Source organism: Mugil cephalus, chromosome 15, assembly GCF_022458985.1.
Source record: "Mugil cephalus isolate CIBA_MC_2020 chromosome 15, CIBA_Mcephalus_1.1, whole genome shotgun sequence".
Lineage (NCBI taxonomy): Eukaryota > Metazoa > Chordata > Actinopteri > Mugiliformes > Mugilidae > Mugil > Mugil cephalus.
This window is the reverse complement of record NC_061784.1, coordinates 14,496,882-14,516,511: the sequence shown is the minus strand read 5'-3', so window position 1 is coordinate 14,516,511 and position 19,630 is coordinate 14,496,882. Positions and strand designations below refer to the sequence as shown.

The following is a 19,630-nucleotide window of genomic DNA, read 5'->3' as shown; positions in this document are numbered from 1 at the left end:
GTGTTTTGTAATAATAAAAATTTAAAAATCTTTAGTGTATATCATTTTTTCTCAAAAGCATAAGCACAGAAGCAGGATGTGTTGTAAATGTAATAAGATTTATTAAGAATCTTTATTATTTTATCAGCATAATTCTTCATCATTAATATGTTTTTATTTGTCATCATCATCATTGTTATCTTAAACAGTGGACAGTTAGATCTAAAAGGCAGCCCAAAGTGTACAGGCAATATATAACTTAAAACTTTCTCCATAGGGAAAACATTTGTTTTTATATTCATATATAATATCAATGTAGCATGAGGTCCAAGTGTCTGCCCACGTTATACAGTATTGTACATGGTCCCAAAAAAAATATATAATAAAACAAGAAAACAAAACTTTTAAAAACAAAAACTAAACGGCAATCTACATGCAAACCCACTTTTAAAGATGCCAAAACGTGCGTACAATCACAAATTTACAAAACTTTCATACGTACATACAAATATTACAAAACTCAAATTTAACATTAGACATTATCATGTTATCAAGGAAAGAGCAACAGGCTTTTTTTTTTATAACTTTTTCCACTCGATGTCTCAGTCGGACTCACAAAAAAAAAAAAAAAACGAAAGAAAGTTTAAAAATCTAAACAAAACAACAACGAGGACAGTAAATCTTTGTCTCTTCCATTCGCTCATTGTGTCCGTGTTTTGCCAGAGTTGTCACAGTGTTTCAGGAAAACTGAGTTTAGGCACACACGATACCATAAATCACCTCTGTGTAGAAAAATAACCTGCTAGCTACACACACGCACACAAACACACACACGCACACTCCGTCATGCACAGGGCAAACTGTATTAACCCAAAAAATAAAAAATAAAACAGAGCCATGCTACAGGTACAATAGGATTAGCTATAGTACAGAATATAAAACATATCGGATACGGTCACATATACGGACATAACATATAGAAAGAGCAGAGGAGGCGAAGGAGCAGCAACACGGACTACGCACACTGATGGGGGGAGTTCATGATTAGGCTGGAAAGATAGCTGGTGCACACATGAGATGAACACACAAAAGAGTCACAACACGTTTTTTCCTTTTTCGAAATTAATTTCTCAAAATCCGAGGATGAAATTTCCAAATTATTCTTCACCAAATCTTCTCAGCGGTCTCGCCGCTGCATTTTAACGTTTTGTTCTTTAGTTTTTTTTGTTCCTGATTTAGAAAAAGCCTGTGTCGTGGCTTGAGTATGAGGTCTGGGGTGAAGCAGCAGAGGGAGCTGTTGCATTATTAGACTGAGGATGAAAGCCGCCGTTAACAGTCACTCATCGGGTGAACAAAAGCAAACCTGTCGCCGAGTGTTTTGAGAGCAGGAGTAAGGCGTTTACACTAAGCAGACGACTTTCAGGATGGCTTGAAATCATGATTTTGGGGGGAAATGAACAAAAGAACTCAGGCGGCTGAGCTTTGGAACCACTTAAAACACATCTAATAGGAATTAAATGGCTCAAATGAACTGTGGGTGTTTGAGATTTACGTCTTTAATTGTCTTTAAACGTCTTAAAACACGTCCAGGAGTTTTTTCAACGCAGGACCGATAAGCACATCAGAGCTGGAGTTCACTTCCTGTATGAATAGCCGGAGTTCCTCAGCTCTCAATCTGACTTAACTCTTAAAACTGGTTGCTCTGCTTTTTATGTGTGGTTTTAATGACGCTACTGTATGCTGATCAAACCAAAAACTCATAGCCCTAGTTCTTCCTGTTTAACCGCTGCGCACACGATCAGACTTAACTCTACATCCAGTTTTATTATTACGCCTTTCATCCACAGAGTGTTGCTCCCCTCATCCTGCTCTCAAACACACCACCGTTCCACCAAAACGTCCCGCGTGAATCTATCAGCGTGAAGCGGACGCATACTGTACCACTAAAGTACCAGCCCCGGCTCTTCTCCCTCAATGAGTGAATGACTAGTTAAGGTAAATCCTCGATGCCTGAGTGTGAACTGAGCTTATTGTGTTAGTGCTTCTTGTCGAGAAGGAAGGAGAGGAGGAAGGAAGAAAGGTCAAACGCGGTTCCTGTCTGTGCAGAGGAGGCGAACGTCACAGTCTCGTGTTCACAAGCAGCGGCCCCGACCCGACCGCGTCTGCTTCAATGTCACCGCTCACAATCCAACGGAGCCGTGTCCGAAATTATGTCAGAGGACCAATCGTCACAAGACGCCTGAAAAACAGCCCATGCTTCTTCGTAATTCATCGCCGTCGGAGATTCTCTGCTATTGATTATAGACAGGGCTGTCTCTCATTCTCCCGTCGTTCATTCGTCAAGTCCGTCTCGTTTTCTTTTTTCACTGTTTCAGGCCAGCTTGAGCGTGCTGACGGGAAAGGTTGGGACCGTGACCATGGTGACGGGGTTGAGGACAGTGGCCTGCCCGACCAGCTGCGGGTGGGGGGCTAGTACGGCCGTGGGCTTCCCTAGCGTCGTGCTCCCCTGGGTCACCACGGCCGCGCTGTTCACCTGGGCTCCGTTAGTGTTGGCTTGAGGGTTGGCCTGGACGTGCGGTAGGGTGTGGTGGGTGAAGGTGTGGGTGATGTGGCCCACCATGGTGGGCTGGGACACCGCCACGCCCTGGGGGTAGAGGGTCGGGATGTGGGACGTCAGAGAGGGTCCCAGGTGAGCGACCGGGTGGACGGTGATGTGTCCGATGGGCTGGGCGGTTATCGACTGGTGAGTGGCGGTGGCTGGGACGGCCGGAGACACGTTGATTTGCTGGGGGGTGGTGGAGGAGGAGGAGGAGGGGCCGGGGGAGGGGGCGATGTGAGTCAGGTGTTTGTGATTGGCTGGGAGGGCGTGATTGACAGCCTGGATGACTGAGGCGTGGGAGACGGCGGCGTGAGCGATGACGGTGGGCTGCACCTGCACGGCCGGGGGCTGGATGGGATGAGGCGGCGGCGGCGGCGGCGGAGGGGGCGGACCCGGGGCCGGGGCGATGGCCTGAGGGAGGGGGGCGCCCGAGGGGGAGGCAGCGGTGAGCACGCCAGAGAGAGGCAGAGTGGCGTGCTGGATGGACAGGTGGGGGGTGAGGATCGGCTGGGCCTGCAAGATGGGAGGCGCCGGTTTGGGAAGGGACGCGGGAGCGGGAGGAGCGGGGGCGTCCTCGTCGATGTCCTGCTCATAATTGTCTTCTCCTTCTGTGGACGGGAGAGAAAACGGTTAGTCAGCGAGACGAGACGAAGAAGAAGCTGAACCATGTGACTCTTTGGACCATAAGAGGAGGAGGAGGCACCACGAAAGGCAACGGAGAGAACAAGTATTTTCTGCTCGCGTCAACAATTTTGGAAAGACAGAGGCAGAAATAATTGAGACATATCACCTATCCAGCAATGGCATTTTGGAGCCATCTGTTTTATTTGCTGAGGTTTTATCATGAGCGATGTTTTTCCTTTCTTCTCTACGGAAGTCCCACGCGGCCATGCATTCATACTAATTATTTCCTCTGTTTTCCCATGATAACGAGTTAATTTCCTCTGTTTTCTCGAGATCTCGAGTTATTTATCTCGTTATCTCAGGAAAACAGTGCTTTTCTCGAGATCTCGATAAACTTAATCGTTACCTAGGAAACATTAAAGCACAAAACAAATGGCTCACTTTACAGTACCTCACTATTTTACTACATTATCCTCCTCATATGGGGACGTTCAGTTTTAGGTTTTATTGCAGCTTATTCTGCTTCATTTAAACCCATTGTCCTCATTTGTGGACACTTTAGTCTGCCATCTAGTATTTATGCTTATTAACGTTTCTAGTTCGATATAACGTGAAAATTTAGCAAGTACTCATTTGAGGCAGCAATTTTTGATATTGCACAGTCATGTTCAGGTATTCAAATTTTTAGATTTTGTCACACATTGGTGACTTCTTTATAATATAAATAATTAAATAATCCCGGTGTCGACATATGAGGACTTTTTTTTTTTTCTTTTTATCCCAAACACTACTTCTTCCTGTTCCAAGATGATGCTTAGATTTTATACATCTCAGGTCCTACTGATCCCAAATACCTTGGAGGAATTAAAAATGCAAACCAAATAAAAGCTTGGGTCTCAGGAGGTTATAGTCTCTCAAATTAAATATATAATACAGATCTTGAGGAAACAAAAATTAGTTTTCCTGAGATAACAAGATAAATAACTTGTCATCTCAAGAAAATTAAAGAGAAATTAACTTCAGGGAAAACGGGGAAAAAAAAAATCATATGTGAACGTACGGCCGCTTAGGGCATCCGTAGTTCTTCTTCTGATGTCCTGCCACCTTTTCATAATTTCATCTGTCGTTCTTCTTGTTTTCCCCACAGTATTGACCATGTCCTAGATAGCCTCCCATATTGTGTTTCTCCTGGTTGTGTTAATATTTCTTTGCTATATCTAAAATATGTTAATTTGCACCAACAACTCCAATTCCATGACCTCAAATTTCATTTAGCGGTTTCATTCAGCCTCCTCTCCTGCATTCTCTCTGGTGGAAAGTTTAGCAAAATCCCCACTTTAAATAGGGCGGCCTCCACCACTATTGCACCTGTTGTCAATTGTGCAAAAATCTTATCAGATGACCAAGATGTAAGTGTGGTGTGATTTAGCGTCTTAGTAAAAGACGGTCGTTTGGGGGAGTTTCTTCACGAATGTTCCTGTAAATATTAACTCCACAGAGACAGTTTTTGAGTCCCGCTCATTTACCTGAGGCGGTGGACGTGGACGCCTGGTCGTCCTCTGGCTGGATAGTCTGTCTGAGGACTCTGTCGATCTCCAGGACGTCCATGCACTGGCTGAGCTCGTTCTTCAGCTCGGCCAGACGCTGCTGCATGGCGATCTTCTCTCTGGCCAGACGCTCCATCTCGTGCTCGTACTCCTTCTCCTTACGCTTCAGAGTCTGCCAGGGGAAGAAGGACAGAGAAGGAGGAGGAGAGGATTGTTATTACGTGTAAAAACACTTCATGTCAAATTTCAAGTAGGTGTTTATATTTGACTGGGCCTCCTGCCTGTATAAACAAACAAATCATTATTTCTGATTCACTGCTGTTAAAGACACACAATGGAGGAATGCCAGGAGATTGTGCAACCCTGAAATACTGAAAACTGATTTGAAGTAACACAAAGAGATTTTATGCCAACAATCAGATCATAAAATAAATAATTGAGAATAACAACCAGGGCAACTATTTCACATTCGATGTAACGTAGACTCTATTGAGCAACAACCAGCTTAAAATGTTCACAGTCCTGAAAAGTGCTGAAACGGCAAAACAAACTTCTTTCTTTGTGCTCTTACTATCCACACTGTTACAGTTTCACACACTGTGACTTAATTAAGATCCTCCCATTTCCTGGACCTGACGCTCGTCTCAGAGGAAGCAGGATCAGACGGTGGAGGAAAAAAAGAAACTCCCCGCTGTGCGTCCAATCACTCTGAGTCATTGTTAACCCTGGATTACTGGGATTTAACCATGACTTAATGAACACCAGCATTAATTCTTAACACGGTGTTGTCGGTGCCGAACAGAAGGTGTGTGCTTGTAAACGAAATCAAATGAGACGTGAGGGGACACACACAAACGGAAAGAAAACTTTGCAGAAACATTTCAGAAGAGACAGAGCGTGGAGCGTTCCTCAGCCCCACCACACCGTCTCTGTGACCCAGTTTCGGTGTGGGTCAGCTGACGCATGCAAACCAAACAGTGCGAGAGGCTAAGGGCATTAACGCAGATTACCAGGGAGGAATGAGAGAGAAAGGGGAGGAGGGAGAGGGGAGGCAGTAGGTGAAGGAGTGAGAGAAGAAGGGGGTTTGTACTTGGAAACAAAAGCCAGTCAAAAGGCTGGAAAGTTTTTTTGGTCTATTTCATTAAACATCCAGTTGAGTTGTTGAATAGTCAACAAGAATACACAACGAGGCTCGTGTACTGAAATGAAAAAAACGCTGGAAATATATGAGAGAAGATATAAATGTACTGAGTCACTTACTAATTAACCTGCTTGTATCTCCCAACATCCCCAGTTAAACTTTCCTACTTCGTGTTTCATCTTTATTTATCCAAAACAATAAATTCAATAACGCTGGAAATGGAGAAACACTCGGAAATACTGAAGCAGAAACTCTCAACAACCAAACAGACCAATCACAGCTCTTGCGGTCTGCGTCTACGGACAAACCCATCGTTACATCACCCACTGGATTCTGAACCTCAGAAAATAAGCCTGAAGTGGGCGGAGCCAGTGGTCGCCATGTTGGATGAGCTTTACTCCGCCCACGCTCGGACATTCCAAATATGGACATGGAAGGTCGCGTCAGATGTTGAGACCCGCCCACCGAACCCTCCGCTACGTGTTAGCTCAGGCTAACGCTAGTCACTCGAACTGGTAACGCCCTTAATTATGCAGAACTTTAAACCTAAATAGAAAATAAACAAATACAGTTGTCATGAGTCGTGAAATAAACTATTGAGGCCGAATTACGTTTTTTGCACCAGGCTGTAAACATGTGTTTATGCTGTAAAGTTGGTCTTTTTAACGTGGGGGTCTATGGGGATTGCGACGAACTGCAGTTTTTTGCACTTTCACATGGGCTTCATCGCTCAGAGCTGGAGGTTGTCGCTTGGTAGCAACGTTTCTGGGGTGAACGTCATTTACAGCTTCGTCACCATAGCTTCTGCATCAGAACACAAACCGCCTATTACACAAAGCCATTTTCCTCGCCGCAACAAGTCCAGACCTGCCGAACTCTTTTCTCCATCATCACTTAACCGCTCAACATCTCTCACCTGACACCTGCCATCCAGAAAGACTCAGTTTCTAAGAGCTTGTAAGTGAAGAGGAGGTGGATTTGGTCGCCACCCCCAATCAAACACAAATCAAAACGATGTCCTACGAGTTCAGACATCTGAGAGCACAGCTGGCTCTGATTAACAGAAACTTTCTGCCTTTCCCCAGAAACGTCCACGTTATTTTCTTGCCTTTGATTTCGTGACTGTGTGCGCGCTCGCTGGGTGAGATCCACGACGCACATGCAGCAACACGACTCACAGATGAAAAGATTTTCCTGAGCCAGCTACAAGTGCCTCCACCAGCATCATTTCAAGGTCTTCCCATAAAAACCGAGACGCCATTATTCCTGCAGTAAATCACCAAGGAAACAGCTGCCACCCATAGCCGTTTCCCTGGCAACCTCATCTGTGAGGATTTGGCAGCTTGAGCAGCAGTTTGTAAGAAACAAACAACAAAAATCTAATTGGGGGGAAGCGTACGGGCAATTACATATAAGGAGTGATGTGACTGGACGTCCGCCAGTCGGAGGCGCTTTAGATCATTTACATCCCCCTCCTCCTCCTTGTCCTCCTCCTCCTCCTCTTCCTCCCTCTCCTCATACTCCCCCATTCATCGCTCCCTCGACACCCTTCCCCCATTTTTTTTTTCCACCCTCCCTCCACCTCGGCTCAATCTATGGATCCTTTATCCTTCCTCTTTCAACACGTCCCCTCTAATGAAAAAGGTGAAAATGACTCAAGTGAGATGACATTTTCTCCGACAGGTGTCTTCGCCTAAATCACACACGCATCCGCCGGCTCACACGAGGACACGGCAGCAGACAAAGAGAATCAGCCGCAGGAATATACCCGACGGGGAGTGAAAAGGACATTAATTTATTTCTTGGCTCCATCTTCCATGATCACTGACAAGGAAGATCAATATGACCGGGGTAGGATTGGTTTAGCCTTTGTCCCCCCGCCTTATAAACACTCTCCCAACGCGGACGAACACAGCCCTGGACACCTGCCGCCCGTTTCCACGGTTACCAAGGGCGATGCAGGACAAGACGGACGGCGGGCAAAGGTTGAGGCAGACAAAAGAAAGGCTGATATAAGTGTTGCGGATCTGCATCGAGTCCACTGTTATTACCATGGAAACGCTGCTGCCGTACCGCTGGAGTAAGCGGTGCCCGCCTCCCTCCCTCCCTCCATCCATCCATCCTTCCCCCCCTCCCTCTAGAAGCGCAGCGAGGTGGTAACGTCATCGGGCTTGTGCGAGCCATGTGCTCAGATCTCACATGGCTCAGGGAGAGGAAGAGCGGGGCTGAGGTTGACAGGTTTACATGTGCAGGCGCTAGTGTCCCCGCTACGATCGAGTGTTTTAAGCATCTGCTGCTGCGCGTAAACAACACATCCGAGATTTTTTTTTCTGCTTCTGTGAAATCTGGAACCAAACGCAAAGATGCTGTGACAGGTGTAAACCATGGCCTGGTTTCTTTAAGGGTGGAGACCATCCAGGTTGAGATGATGAGACAATCAGAAAACTGGAAACGGTCTTTTTTTTCCCAGGGACATGATTAACCAAACTAAGGCCATGTTGTACTGGTAGTATTAAAAATGTTACAAAATGCACATATGATAATATCGTGTAAATGATCCAGTGCCACTTGAACAGAGTGTGTTTTATATCTGTTTTCTTCCATTTTACTGTTATTCTGAGTGTAATTCATCTCCCAAAAGAGAGAAAACGACATAAATAAAGAAGCATTTCCTGGATTTTGCCGTTATTTATACGCACGTCTATAACAAACGCCTCCAATTATAGCCCAGGTCAGATGAGACAGAGGCATTCGGCTTCACAACTAAAAACACAGAAACAGATCCTCGGGATTTTAATGAACTACTGAAAAGCTGATAAAAACGAATAACGCTGAGCATCTCGTTATCACGGCACCTGTCAGTGGGTGGGATATTTTAGGCAGCAAGTGAACATTTTGTCCTCGAAGTGGTTGTGTAGGAAGCAGAAAAAAAACGGGATTTATGTGACTTTGAAAAGAGGGAGAGTGTGTGACGTCTGGGCTGCTTCCTTGGGGCTGTGTCCTCAGTCTGCAGTGGCCAGCGTCAAAGAAAAGAAAAAGTGGTGAAAATGTAAATGCTGATTCTGATATTCTGACCTAAAGAAGTACAACGTTTTCCTGTTGCATCACATGGAGGCATCAGGATCAGGAACAGCCCCTCGGATCATTACATGATAACGAGATCATCAGTGTCATTCACTCACAAGTTTATAAACTTGCAGCTGTAAGAAACTTTCCAAACTCAAAAAAATTGGAAGCGTCTACTTCCTCTGCTGCGACAGTAGCTGCAGGCGGATATTCATCTCTGCTGAAATCCTCCCTCGTCTCCTCTTTTAGACGGGAAACTCACCTCTCCAGGCTATACAGCCCCCCCCCATACCCCTTATCCCTCTATATGCGATGCCCTTTACACGATGATGCAAACCTTCCCCTAACAACAACCCTTTCATATTGTTTAGTTCTTGGAACAGACAGTTCCTTTTTCTATTTCATGCTGCGGTCACTGCAGAGTGCAGGTACACAACATTTCAACGGGATAAGGCACAAGGTTAGTGCAGACTAATGTTCTCAAGAAAAGTGTGGAATAAAAAGAGAAAAAAAAATGTATTATTACACTGCACAGAGAGGGAGAAGACTGGATATATTCAGCACTTTCTTACTCAACACCATTTACTATATCATAGTCACAAGACTAACTAAACAACACAAAACGGTTTAACGGGAAAACAAAACAGTCATTGTGCACCAATTACCCTGGACAAGAGTCTTCGCTGTTCCCAGAGCAAAACAAATCAATTCAGAACCAGAAAAAAAAAAAAAAAAAGATGAAAAAAAAAAACAAGAAGCGGGTGGAAGTATCCAAGACACCGTTGAGGGGGTGGTGTTGGGGGTGTATGGAAACCCTCCTTACCTGAATGTAACGCAGAGCGGAGCGGAGCACACTGAGGTTGGAGGTTTTCTTCTCGTCAACATTGGGAACGTTCTTCTTCAACGTCTCAAAACACTCTTTGAGGTGCGCTCGCCTGAGCAGTCAGAAATGAGAGGTCGAACATTAGCTTCAGAGGGTGGAACCAAGGAGTCGTCATTTTAAAGACGTCACATAGCTGAGGGGGGGTTATCATGGTTTTCTGTTTAAGTTCAAGAAATGACCTTTAAGGTACAGACGCACCAAACCAACATCTAAGAACTACCGGCAACGAAGGCCAACGGTATCGACTACGCCCGTGTCTGGGCCAAAAAGTTGCACTTGAACGCACCACAAAGAGAAGACTACAATCCAGGAAGTGACTCTTCCAAAAAAGCGCTACGACAAGGTTATTGTGATGTTGTGAAAGTACTTAAATGTGTATTTAAATGTATATAATGAGATGAAAATGGAAAACAAGAAAAGCCTTTGTTGTTTTGTTCATTTTCATCTATTTAACGTCTTGTCCTGAACGACCAATCGGAGCCGTCTCCTCCTTCAGACGCTTTTTGAACGTGAATCGTCTGGTGACAGGGCACCGACTAGCGGCCCACACCAAAATAAACAAAGGGCCCGACACCGTCAGGTTGTTGTGCCCTCGTGACACCCTTTTCACAACTAAAAACTACTAGCACCACATCACATTATCACGACTGACCTGTTCTTCTCCAGTTTATTATGCACCTCTCTGGTCCCAGCTCTGGAAAAACAAAATGAAAAATAAAAGAAATCAAATACAACCACAAACACAGCTACGCTCTCAAGTCAACTTAAACACTCACACACAAACTGACCCTCCTGGTCTCTTCTTCCCGTCCGCCCCTCTCATGTCGTCCATCATCACGCCGTTGGGCCGCGGCTGCGACGTGGGCGGGGCTTGGTGCGGGGCCAGTGCGTGCTGAGAGCCGGAGCCGTTAGTGCTGATGGAGGTCGGGTACTGGATCTGGACCTGAGGCTGCGAATGGTTCGGCTTGACGCCGACCAGCTGCTGACTACTTTCCACCTTCATCTGGGAAGCACAGAGCAGGTGACGCGGCGCCGGCTGCTGGGGAGGGGAGGAAGCGCTCTTGGCCGGCGGGGAGCCGTTGAGCGCCGTGGCCGCCGCGGCGATCGCCGTCGTGAGCGGCAGGGGCGGGACCGAGGGCGTGGCGGTGACGACCGGGACCATCGGGATGACGGCGATGGGGACTTGAGGAGGCGGGAGCGAGGGGGGAGGCGGGGCCGGAGGGTGAGGCGGCGGCGGGCGGTGAGCGTCATCGCCCCAGGTGATGTGATTGGCTCTGACGGGTTGAGGCGACGCCGTCACTAGTTCCACGCGTCTCGACTCCTCCTCCCTGTGAATGAGCTCCTTCTCTTTGCGCTGCTCCTCCTCTGCAGCAAACAAAGCAAAAACAAATAGCTGAAGTTAGACGACGGACAACAACGGAGGATAACGACACCGTGATTACAAAAGTAGAGAAATCAGAGTTGCTCTGCTGAGGATGTTTTGTTGGTAACGAGGGAAGGCATAATAAACACGAGCTTCATCCCTCATTGATTTTTTGTGTATGTTGAAAGTACATGTAATTTGTTTTAAGGGAGGCGTCTAAATGCTTTCTAGCTGAAGGAAATTTCACCACAGGCGAGTCATACAAATGTTTGTATCTGCGAATCTCCTCAGTTAACTTTTCCTCCATGTGTTCCATCTTCGTTCAATCAATTCCAAAATTGCGGAGGTGGACAAGCAGCTGGAAATACTAAAGCGAGAAACACGCTACGACCAAGAGGACCAATCACAACCCTTAAGGTCTGCGCCGTTACATTTCTGAGACATCAGCTACGGCCTTAGGGCCTTCGTCATCTCAACGCAGAAGCCTAAAGCGCCTATCAGGCTAAATAACAACAATTTAGGTTTTACACTTCGACTTTAATGATGCACGGCGGGACATTATTCGGTCACAGTAGCTTAGTTACACATAAAAGAAACGTTCTGAAAAACCACAAGTAAAAAGAAAGATAAAATATCTCATTATTAACACAAGAGCCAAACAATATGAAACTAATGGAGAATCTTTGCCACTACCTGTAAATCACAACATAGTTTCATTGTTCTGTTATGAAGAAAAAAAAATAGAGATTAAATGATTTATTATTTTTCAATATTTCTATTTTAGGAATATATTTTAACATATCTACAATCTAACATTAATCTGCAACTAATCAGTGCACGAGTTGATGGTGTTTCTGTCAAAAAAAATCAGAAAATACTGAACGCATGGTCATTTTTGTAACTTTTTAGTTTGAATAACTGAAACCAAGATATTCTGAGGTGATGTAGATAAACAGTATGTTCATATATAACAGAGAAACAAGAAAAAAAAAGAACGTCACACTAAAGAAATGTTAATATTTCGCTGGAGTTTAATAATTTATTCAATCGATTACTTCAGTTTCACTTAATATGTGGAGATATTGTCTAGTCCCGCTTAAAACTGACTCTATTTCTCACAGAAATAAATGTACGTGTCTGTATATCTTTTTCAATGACTGATTAACATCAAGGTAGCTGATAATAACCTGACTGACCTGCTTTCAAATCCTACGGAGCAAAAACGAAAGAAAAACGAGTCGCGGGGGCCTCGTATTTAACTCACAAAAGAAAAAAGTCATTGTGAGTTTTTAGCAGGGAGAGTGTTGCTTGACACCGATCCGTCATGTTTCTATTTAGTTGGAGGTGATCTGTTGCTGTGTGTTGGCGTTGCGCTGGTTTGAGGAATCCCTGGGATCTAATGTGGCTGTTTCCATGGTAACAGAGGGTTTTCCACATCGGTTCGAGTCCGACGGCGACTGTGTGCAGTAACTACTCACACCGTTCAGTGTGTGTCTGTGTGTGTCTGTGTGTGTGTCTCTGCAAGGCTGATGTTCTTTCATTTATTCCTTGGCTTTGTCTGCTTTCTGTTTCCTTTTTACGCTGTGTTGTTGTCAGGGTGCCAACTCGAGCTGACCCGACTCGTTCACGGCGCCGGACGCCCTGACGTAGCCCTGGCACAGAAGCGTGCTCAACCCCGGAGGGGTCCAAACACAGCCTAGACCGAGGGGTGTTTCCTCCAGACGGGAAACATATGCAGACACACAACCGATATCTCCACCCAGTCTGACTCACTAATAACGCAAAGGCTTTGCATGGGCTCGTGTTTTGATATATACACAAATAAATAAAATAGGTATCCGTTAGTGATCTGGGGCAGTGAAGGGGCTGAAGATTAGCTGAAGGCTGCTTATACTCGCTGAAACGAAAACGAAGGTCTTCTAAGGCGAAGTGAAGAAAAGACATGTGAGGTGGAGGCTGATTTAACAACACTGACGTCATAAATATCGCAGATATTGACACCTTCAGATAACTAGATGAAAACTAATGTTGTTTTTGCATGATTAAATAGTAAATAACATAAGTAACATTTGTGGGATATGGCTCGGTTTACACTAAATCTGCTTTCATGACTATGCAACTAAAGCTGAATACCAGAAGTAGTGCAGGACTGTGTTTAAGATGCATTTTCTCCACCTAATAATCTGACAGGCGAGTGTATACACTTTTTTTTGTACATAGAGGATAGACTCCACATACAGACAATGAACAAGTGCTAATTTCTCTAAAAGATCAAAATATAAAAATCTAAACAGCTGACAACAATCTTAATTTAGTTATTAATCCAGCTTTTGTAGTACAATCCAGAAACACGCATACAAAGACCATGATCCAGATTGCCAAACACACGCAAATGCAAATTACATAACTTCTGCATTGAGAGAGAGGAGGGGGGGTTGCCTAATTTACCCCCCTTCTTCCCCCGACCCGCCACTGTCAAGTGGACTGAATGGGGAAGGGCGGGGACGAGCGGTGTGCGTGTGCATGCACGTAGGTGTGTATCCATGGCGAAGAAGGGGATAGTGTGCACGTGGTCGGTGTGGGCGGATCCTAGCACGCGGTAGGGTATGCGAGGGGGGGGGTTGGTTTGTCTGACACGTCATCAGAGGGCACAAGCACAAAAAAAACTCCCCCCCTCCTCCCTCCCTCTTTCTCTTTCTCTTCGTCTCCTTTCACCTGATCGTTGAACAACACGTCAATTGATCACCGATCGGTTTCAAAGAGATTCGACGGAGAAAACCGCGAGCTGGCGTTTAATATACATATATATATATAAGCTCGCTCGCGGACACGACGATGATTCGGGACGGGTAGAGCGCGTGAGGTCCCGCCCCAGTGTGTGTCATGAGATATCTGAGAGCAATGTCAGGGTATTATGTAAAGACCAGCTCCCCTCTCTTTCTCTGTCTGTGCGCTGCCACCGCCCTGCCGCCGGGACTCGACGGACAAAAAAACAAAGAAAGAAAACTGGGGCAAATCGATCCTTTTATAACCGACGTTTAAAATAAAAAAAAAAAAAAATCCAACTCACATAATCACAATTTGATTTCAATTTATATGAATTACACGCGTTTAGTTCAGAACTTAAACGGGTGTAACACGTGTAAAAGCTTGACGAGGTGTTTGCTTAAATTTATTTGTTTAATTTATGGATCGTTTTCTGACAGGAACTCCTGTATAGCGCTCTTGTGCACGCACGCACACACACACACACGCACACACGCGCGCATGGTGAGTCACTAGTGTAGAGACGGTGACACATACACACACCGAGAGCGCGCAAAGTAGTTCAGAATAACAACTTTAGCGTTTCCGCATTAAATGAACACAATGTGTGCAGTAACCACACACTCGGGGCTGGTGGTAGTTTGCAGGGGGGGCTCTTTTTATTTCATTTATTTATTTATTTTTGCAGGAAACCGGCGAGATAAACAAAAAAAAAAAAAAAAACTACAAACGTTTCCGCTCCCCATAGGCGGGTCGGTTAAAAAATCCTAGTCCAGCCTTTGGTTGGTGATGGTACTCGCTTCCCCAAAATTGCAGCTTGGGACTCGGGTGATTGATTTATTTATTTATTTATTCATCGCCGTGTCCCGGCCCCGAGGTTCAACTCACCACGTGTGATCTGTTGTTGCTGGGCTTGCCATTCCAGGTATCTGGCCGCCTCCAGGAGTGTGTCGATGCTCATTGCGCGTAAAAACCCTCACGGCAGGAGACCCGGTGGCCCGGGACGGAAGGAGGAAAAAGACCGAGGGGTAGGTAGTGTCCCGGTAGTAAGCGCTGCGTGCACGGTGTTCACACCCGCACCCACGAGCTGCTGGCGCCCCGTATTTCACCTGAAATCGGTCTGGCGAATTTTTAATCCGGTCGCGCGGAAAGTAGATCCTCGCATATACGTAAAAAATAGGATTGCAACAAGATGGCGATGCGAGCACGGGAATACACACAACAAGGCGAGTCGTGTTCTGGTTAAGACCCGCCCCTCCCGGACTGCTGCCCCGCCCGGTTACTACGGCCTCCGACAAAACCCGGTCACCGCACCACTCCCTGCTCCTCCGCGCGCGCTCTAAATGCGAACATTTTTCACACAACCGTCGCCACAATCTCCGTCAAACTCCCCGGGGGGCAAACGGGCTCGACCGGGTGCTCGTGTATTTCCGCGGGATTACAGCACGTGAGGCTCCGGCAGCGTCGAAGCTCCTCCGTGTTTTCCGACGCGCATTCGGGCCGCAGCGCGTGAAGCCCGAGCAGGCGGCCACGAGCCAATCAGCGCCGAGAACAACAAGGCATGGTGCTGGTCCACATGGGCACCCGCCCGGCCCGAGACCCGCCGCTCATTTGCATGGCGAGAGCGTGACTGAACCCCCCTCCCCCTCCCCCCTCCCCCTTTTAATTCCCCGGTGTCTCGGGACCAGAGCTGTCTGTCAAACACTGGGAGAGGGGGAGGGGCTTAGCGCGCGGTATGAGGGTGAACGTGTTCAATAGGTTCATAGTAAAGGATTAATTAGGCCCATTGACACCTACAACTAAAGGACAAAGATTCAAATTTAAACAACTTTATTTGTTTCCAGGAGAAGAGTTAAGGGCACAAAGACATAAGGCTGATTGGAAAAGCTTAGTTAAAAAAAAAGTAACATAGAACAATCAAAATAGTATAAATATGCACATAAAATAGCTGAAATGAAAAGAGGAAACTCCTTTGACGGCAAACAACGTTGAAGTCTTAGCCAGAGAAGACAGATGGGTTGAGAGAGGAGGGAAGGAAGACTGGGAAAAACCGTCCTTCCCTAAACAGAGGAGGCCTGAGTTATAATCTGCCATCTATTTACTATACAATCTTTAACTTCTGTCCCTAACCCCATTCACACCCTGAGACTGGAGCCTCTGGCTGATAATGGGTCATTAGAGCACCATTAATTAGGGAAAGAGGACAGGGACAAACAGTCCCCCACCTCCAATAACAGGTAAGTATAGAGTAGTATACTAGAAACTGGTGCAATTGGCCCTTAATAGATACTAATCATGTCAGTTTCAGTTTTTTTACAGGATCCTGTGAGTTTCTGATGGGTTTTTACCAACAGTTTCCCATTTAAATCTCAAACTTCCTCTTAGAGCTGAACGAGCTACTTGGACGAAACGTCTTCTCAAAAACTCCACACGACGCCGTCTGGTTCTGGATGCACTTACTTCATGACTAATGAGGATCTGTTTTACACCACCCATAGCAAAATTACCCTAAATCCCAGTTTAACGACTGTTATTGTGGATTAAATTAAAAACAAAAGCGTTTCTTTTATCCGGCATAGCCCAATGACTAACATGAGAAAATAACAGGAATGTTGTTGGTGACAACACAATACAATTCAAAACAACTTCAAACCGCAGCCTCTAAAATGAAAACACAGTTTCAGATGTATTTTAAGTTATTGTTGCCATTTAATGAAAATATCATAATCAAAAATATTAAGTAATTGTGACACAATGTGTTACATGGTCATTTCTGTTTGAAACTTCACACAATTATGTATTATGGCATTTTTTTCCTATTGTCTCCGTGACTACTTGTTCCTACTCTTTGCATTGGTTTTACTTATAATATATAATATATAAAGTGATGCAATGATGCTTCATGCTGTAAACCTCTCTCAGAGGAACACTTAATCATATTTAAGCGTTTTTATTATGCTTCAGTGATGTGTTTCGTCTAATATAATGTATCCGGGTGAACATATGGAGTTACATGCGTGGCTGCATGGTAACAGCCTTTGATTGGACACCTCTCGGTCGTATATGTCCTCCACCACATCACCGTGTATGACAGCCTCAGCCAATCAAAACGGCAGCTCGGGAGTAAATTAGAGCTGCCTCCGCCACGCTGTGCGCCCCGTCTGCACGCACAAACCTACTAACACCGTTATGGTCCAGGCCGGCAAGCTACAAATGAGGTTTGAATGGGGGTGGGGGGTGGGAAATTAAATTCATGAGAATTCAGTTCAATTGAGATCGAGGGCGGGAGTGTGTTTGCAACAGGCTGAGCATGTATGGGAGGAAATGAATCAGGCAGAAGGAAGAGGAGGAGAAGGGGGGATGACAGAGCTGCTGCAGCACATGGTAAGCACATGAGCTGCATGAGAGAAGAAAAAAAAAAAAGCTCCATAGGGGTGGATGCATATACGGAGAAAAAAGGAGGAGTAGGAGGAGGGGGCTTGGAGAGGAGGCATAGAAGGTGGGAGGGCTGCGAGGAAGGGACGGGCTGACCCAGTTAGAAGTGCTGCATCACTAGTGGATCTATAGACAAAGAGGAAGAGATGCAACACAGGAGACTTTACAAAGAGCACATTTCTACATTATATACACCCACTTGCCACATCATTAGGGGCGACATTTAAATGATTGCATCTATGCAAAGCTTCAAGAAGGTTTTCGGCATTCTGTTTAAAAGAACAGTTTGACAACCCTGTTACATCCTGTAAATTTGTACTCTCTGTAGTGTATGTAATGTTTTGGCAAGTCAGTGTAAATGTGTAATACGAAGCCTAAACTTTTTAATAGTCAAAATTCCAAAAACAAAGTCAGAATTCTTCTAATTATTCTAATAATAATAATAATCTTAACTGACACATTCAGCATCTTGGAGAATGACTATTATCCTCAATTGATTATGATGATTATCAGTTTCATACATTTTCTGAAAACTGAAAAAAAAAAGAGAGAGAAGAGCCTGTGCAAAGACTTCTTGGTGTAAACACGATCTCACACGCTTCACCTCTGCCCCCTCTCTTAAAAACCAAGATGTTCAGGTTTATTATCTTGTCATGTGGCTGCTGCTTACTGGTACACGGTGCAGGGGAGGCGTCTCATTTTGTCCCTATGGGGCCGGGAAGGAGCCTCTCACTTCACGCTGCCACTAGAGAGCGCCACATCCTTTAGATGTAGCTGGACTGAAGCTGCTCCAGACCTCCTCCTCCTCCTCCTCATCGCTCTCTCCCAGGCTTTGCAGGGATTACAAACGCTGGTCACGTAAACTATATTGAGACGAATGTAAGCTCCACCGGGGTGACACACAAACCCATATATTAACCTGTCTGTGCCACTTGTCTGCACTCGAAACGTTACAACTTTTCACAGCCAATGCAAGTGACTCTACTCGTGAAGAAGAAGAAGGCCAGAATTCAATTGTTCAGCTCCTCTCCTGAGACAATCAATACTGCAGCACCTTGAATCCTCTCAGCGCCTCCTTATTTGCTCCGGCTTATTTGAGTCGATGCCGGTTTATAACTCTCTGCAGATCCTTTTGCTTTCACTCTGCGAATCAACAGTCTTGTCAGAGAGGGAGATGGTTGACCTAGAAGCAATATAAATGAGGAGTGTTTTATCTACCGTTTGGATGTCTTCAGCGTGCACAGGGCCTTAGAGAGGAGGAGGAGGAGGAGGAGGAGGAAGGAGGAAGGAGGAGGAAGATGTAGGCCAATGTTTCTACTCCAGTGCTTCATCTGAGAAACAGGAGTTTCAGACTAAGACGTGTTTTCTTTTCTTTTAAGAAAGCCCTATTAAATCTGTGCACGTGTCCCCCTCCTGTGTCCGACATGTTGTCATTTCCTCTTTTTTTTTTTTTTTTTTTTTACAACATGAACTTTGTGCCGTAATCACGTCCGTCTTCCTCATCCACATCCGTCCTTGCACTTTACATCCCCTGCTCCGTGCTCCTTTGCCCTCACAGGTCTGCAGGACAGGGGCGAGGTGCGTTGGCAACTGTTGCCAAGATACCACAGAGCGCAGAGAAAGATTAATTGGCGCGTGGGTGAGCGAGGAGGCGTGCGCGTGAACGCAGACGTAGGCCGAGGGTAGCGTACATAATTGATAAGGGGGCTCGAACCGTCCCTGCTGCCTCATGAAGTCCTCGCCTCTGCGGTCTGCGTGCGGTGTGACTAACTGAGCTGCACCTGAGGAATAAATGTCAGGATCCTCACCTTCTCCTTGTTTCTTTACAAAAAATATAATCAAGTGGTGTTTCTCCTCCACCAGTTGTGAGTCAGTGTACGACCAATGCTCGGATGGAGGACGAACAAAGCTGCCGCGAGGCAATGGTGACCAGCATCTTTGCAGCGGAGCCCGATAGTTATACATAAATAATATTTTGTGTCTAGAGCAGAAGTTTTTCCCAGTGTCTGTCTAGTGACCCATTTCTTTCCAAACACTTCAGTCTGACGGCCTCTAACGCAGTGTTGCCACAGTTACCTTGAATAAGTAATCTGATTATGTATTAGTGATTACTCCTTTAAAAAGTAACTTTTAAAAGTACGTTTTTGAAGCTAAATCAGACTTTGTCCCCAGCACAGAGTGGACAGGGAACCTCTTTAGCTGAGACAAACTCAAATAGTGGTGGCAT

At 45.6% G+C, this 19,630-nt stretch overlaps 1 protein-coding gene across 2 annotated transcripts; it reads right to left on the bottom strand.

Moving 5' to 3' along the window:
* Positions 1-77: 77 nt before the first annotated feature.
* Positions 78-15,572, bottom strand: mntb (MAX network transcriptional repressor b). 2 transcript variants are annotated; one of them, XM_047607408.1, is made up of 6 exons: positions 14,857-15,572; positions 10,616-11,204; positions 10,492-10,533; positions 9,780-9,891; positions 4,729-4,921; positions 78-3,186 (listed from the first exon to the last, which is right to left on the bottom strand). In XM_047607408.1, exons 1-6 carry the CDS (start codon positions 14,927-14,929, stop codon positions 2,351-2,353), a joined length of 1,845 nt encoding a protein of 614 aa, XP_047463364.1. In that variant the 5' UTR covers positions 14,930-15,572; the 3' UTR covers positions 78-2,350. The 2 variants fall into 2 exon arrangements, with proteins under 2 accessions (XP_047463364.1, XP_047463365.1); XM_047607409.1 differs by having other exon boundaries at positions 10,628-11,204; positions 14,857-15,570.
* Positions 15,573-19,630: the final 4,058 nt, after the last annotated feature.

Bases quoted from the DNA above. Each gene is read 5' to 3' on its own strand.
- mntb (XM_047607408.1), bottom strand. From the start codon at position 14,929: ATGAGCATCGACACACTCCTGGAGGCGGCCAGATACCTGGAATGGCAA. The intron at 10,534-10,615 runs GTGAGTGTTTAA...TTGTTTTTCCAG, and splicing joins CCAGGAGGGTCAGTTTGTGT to AGCTGGGACCAGAGAGGTGC. The intron at 9,892-10,491 runs GTCAGTCGTGAT...CTGACTGCTCAG, and splicing joins AATAAACTGGAGAAGAACAG to GCGAGCGCACCTCAAAGAGT.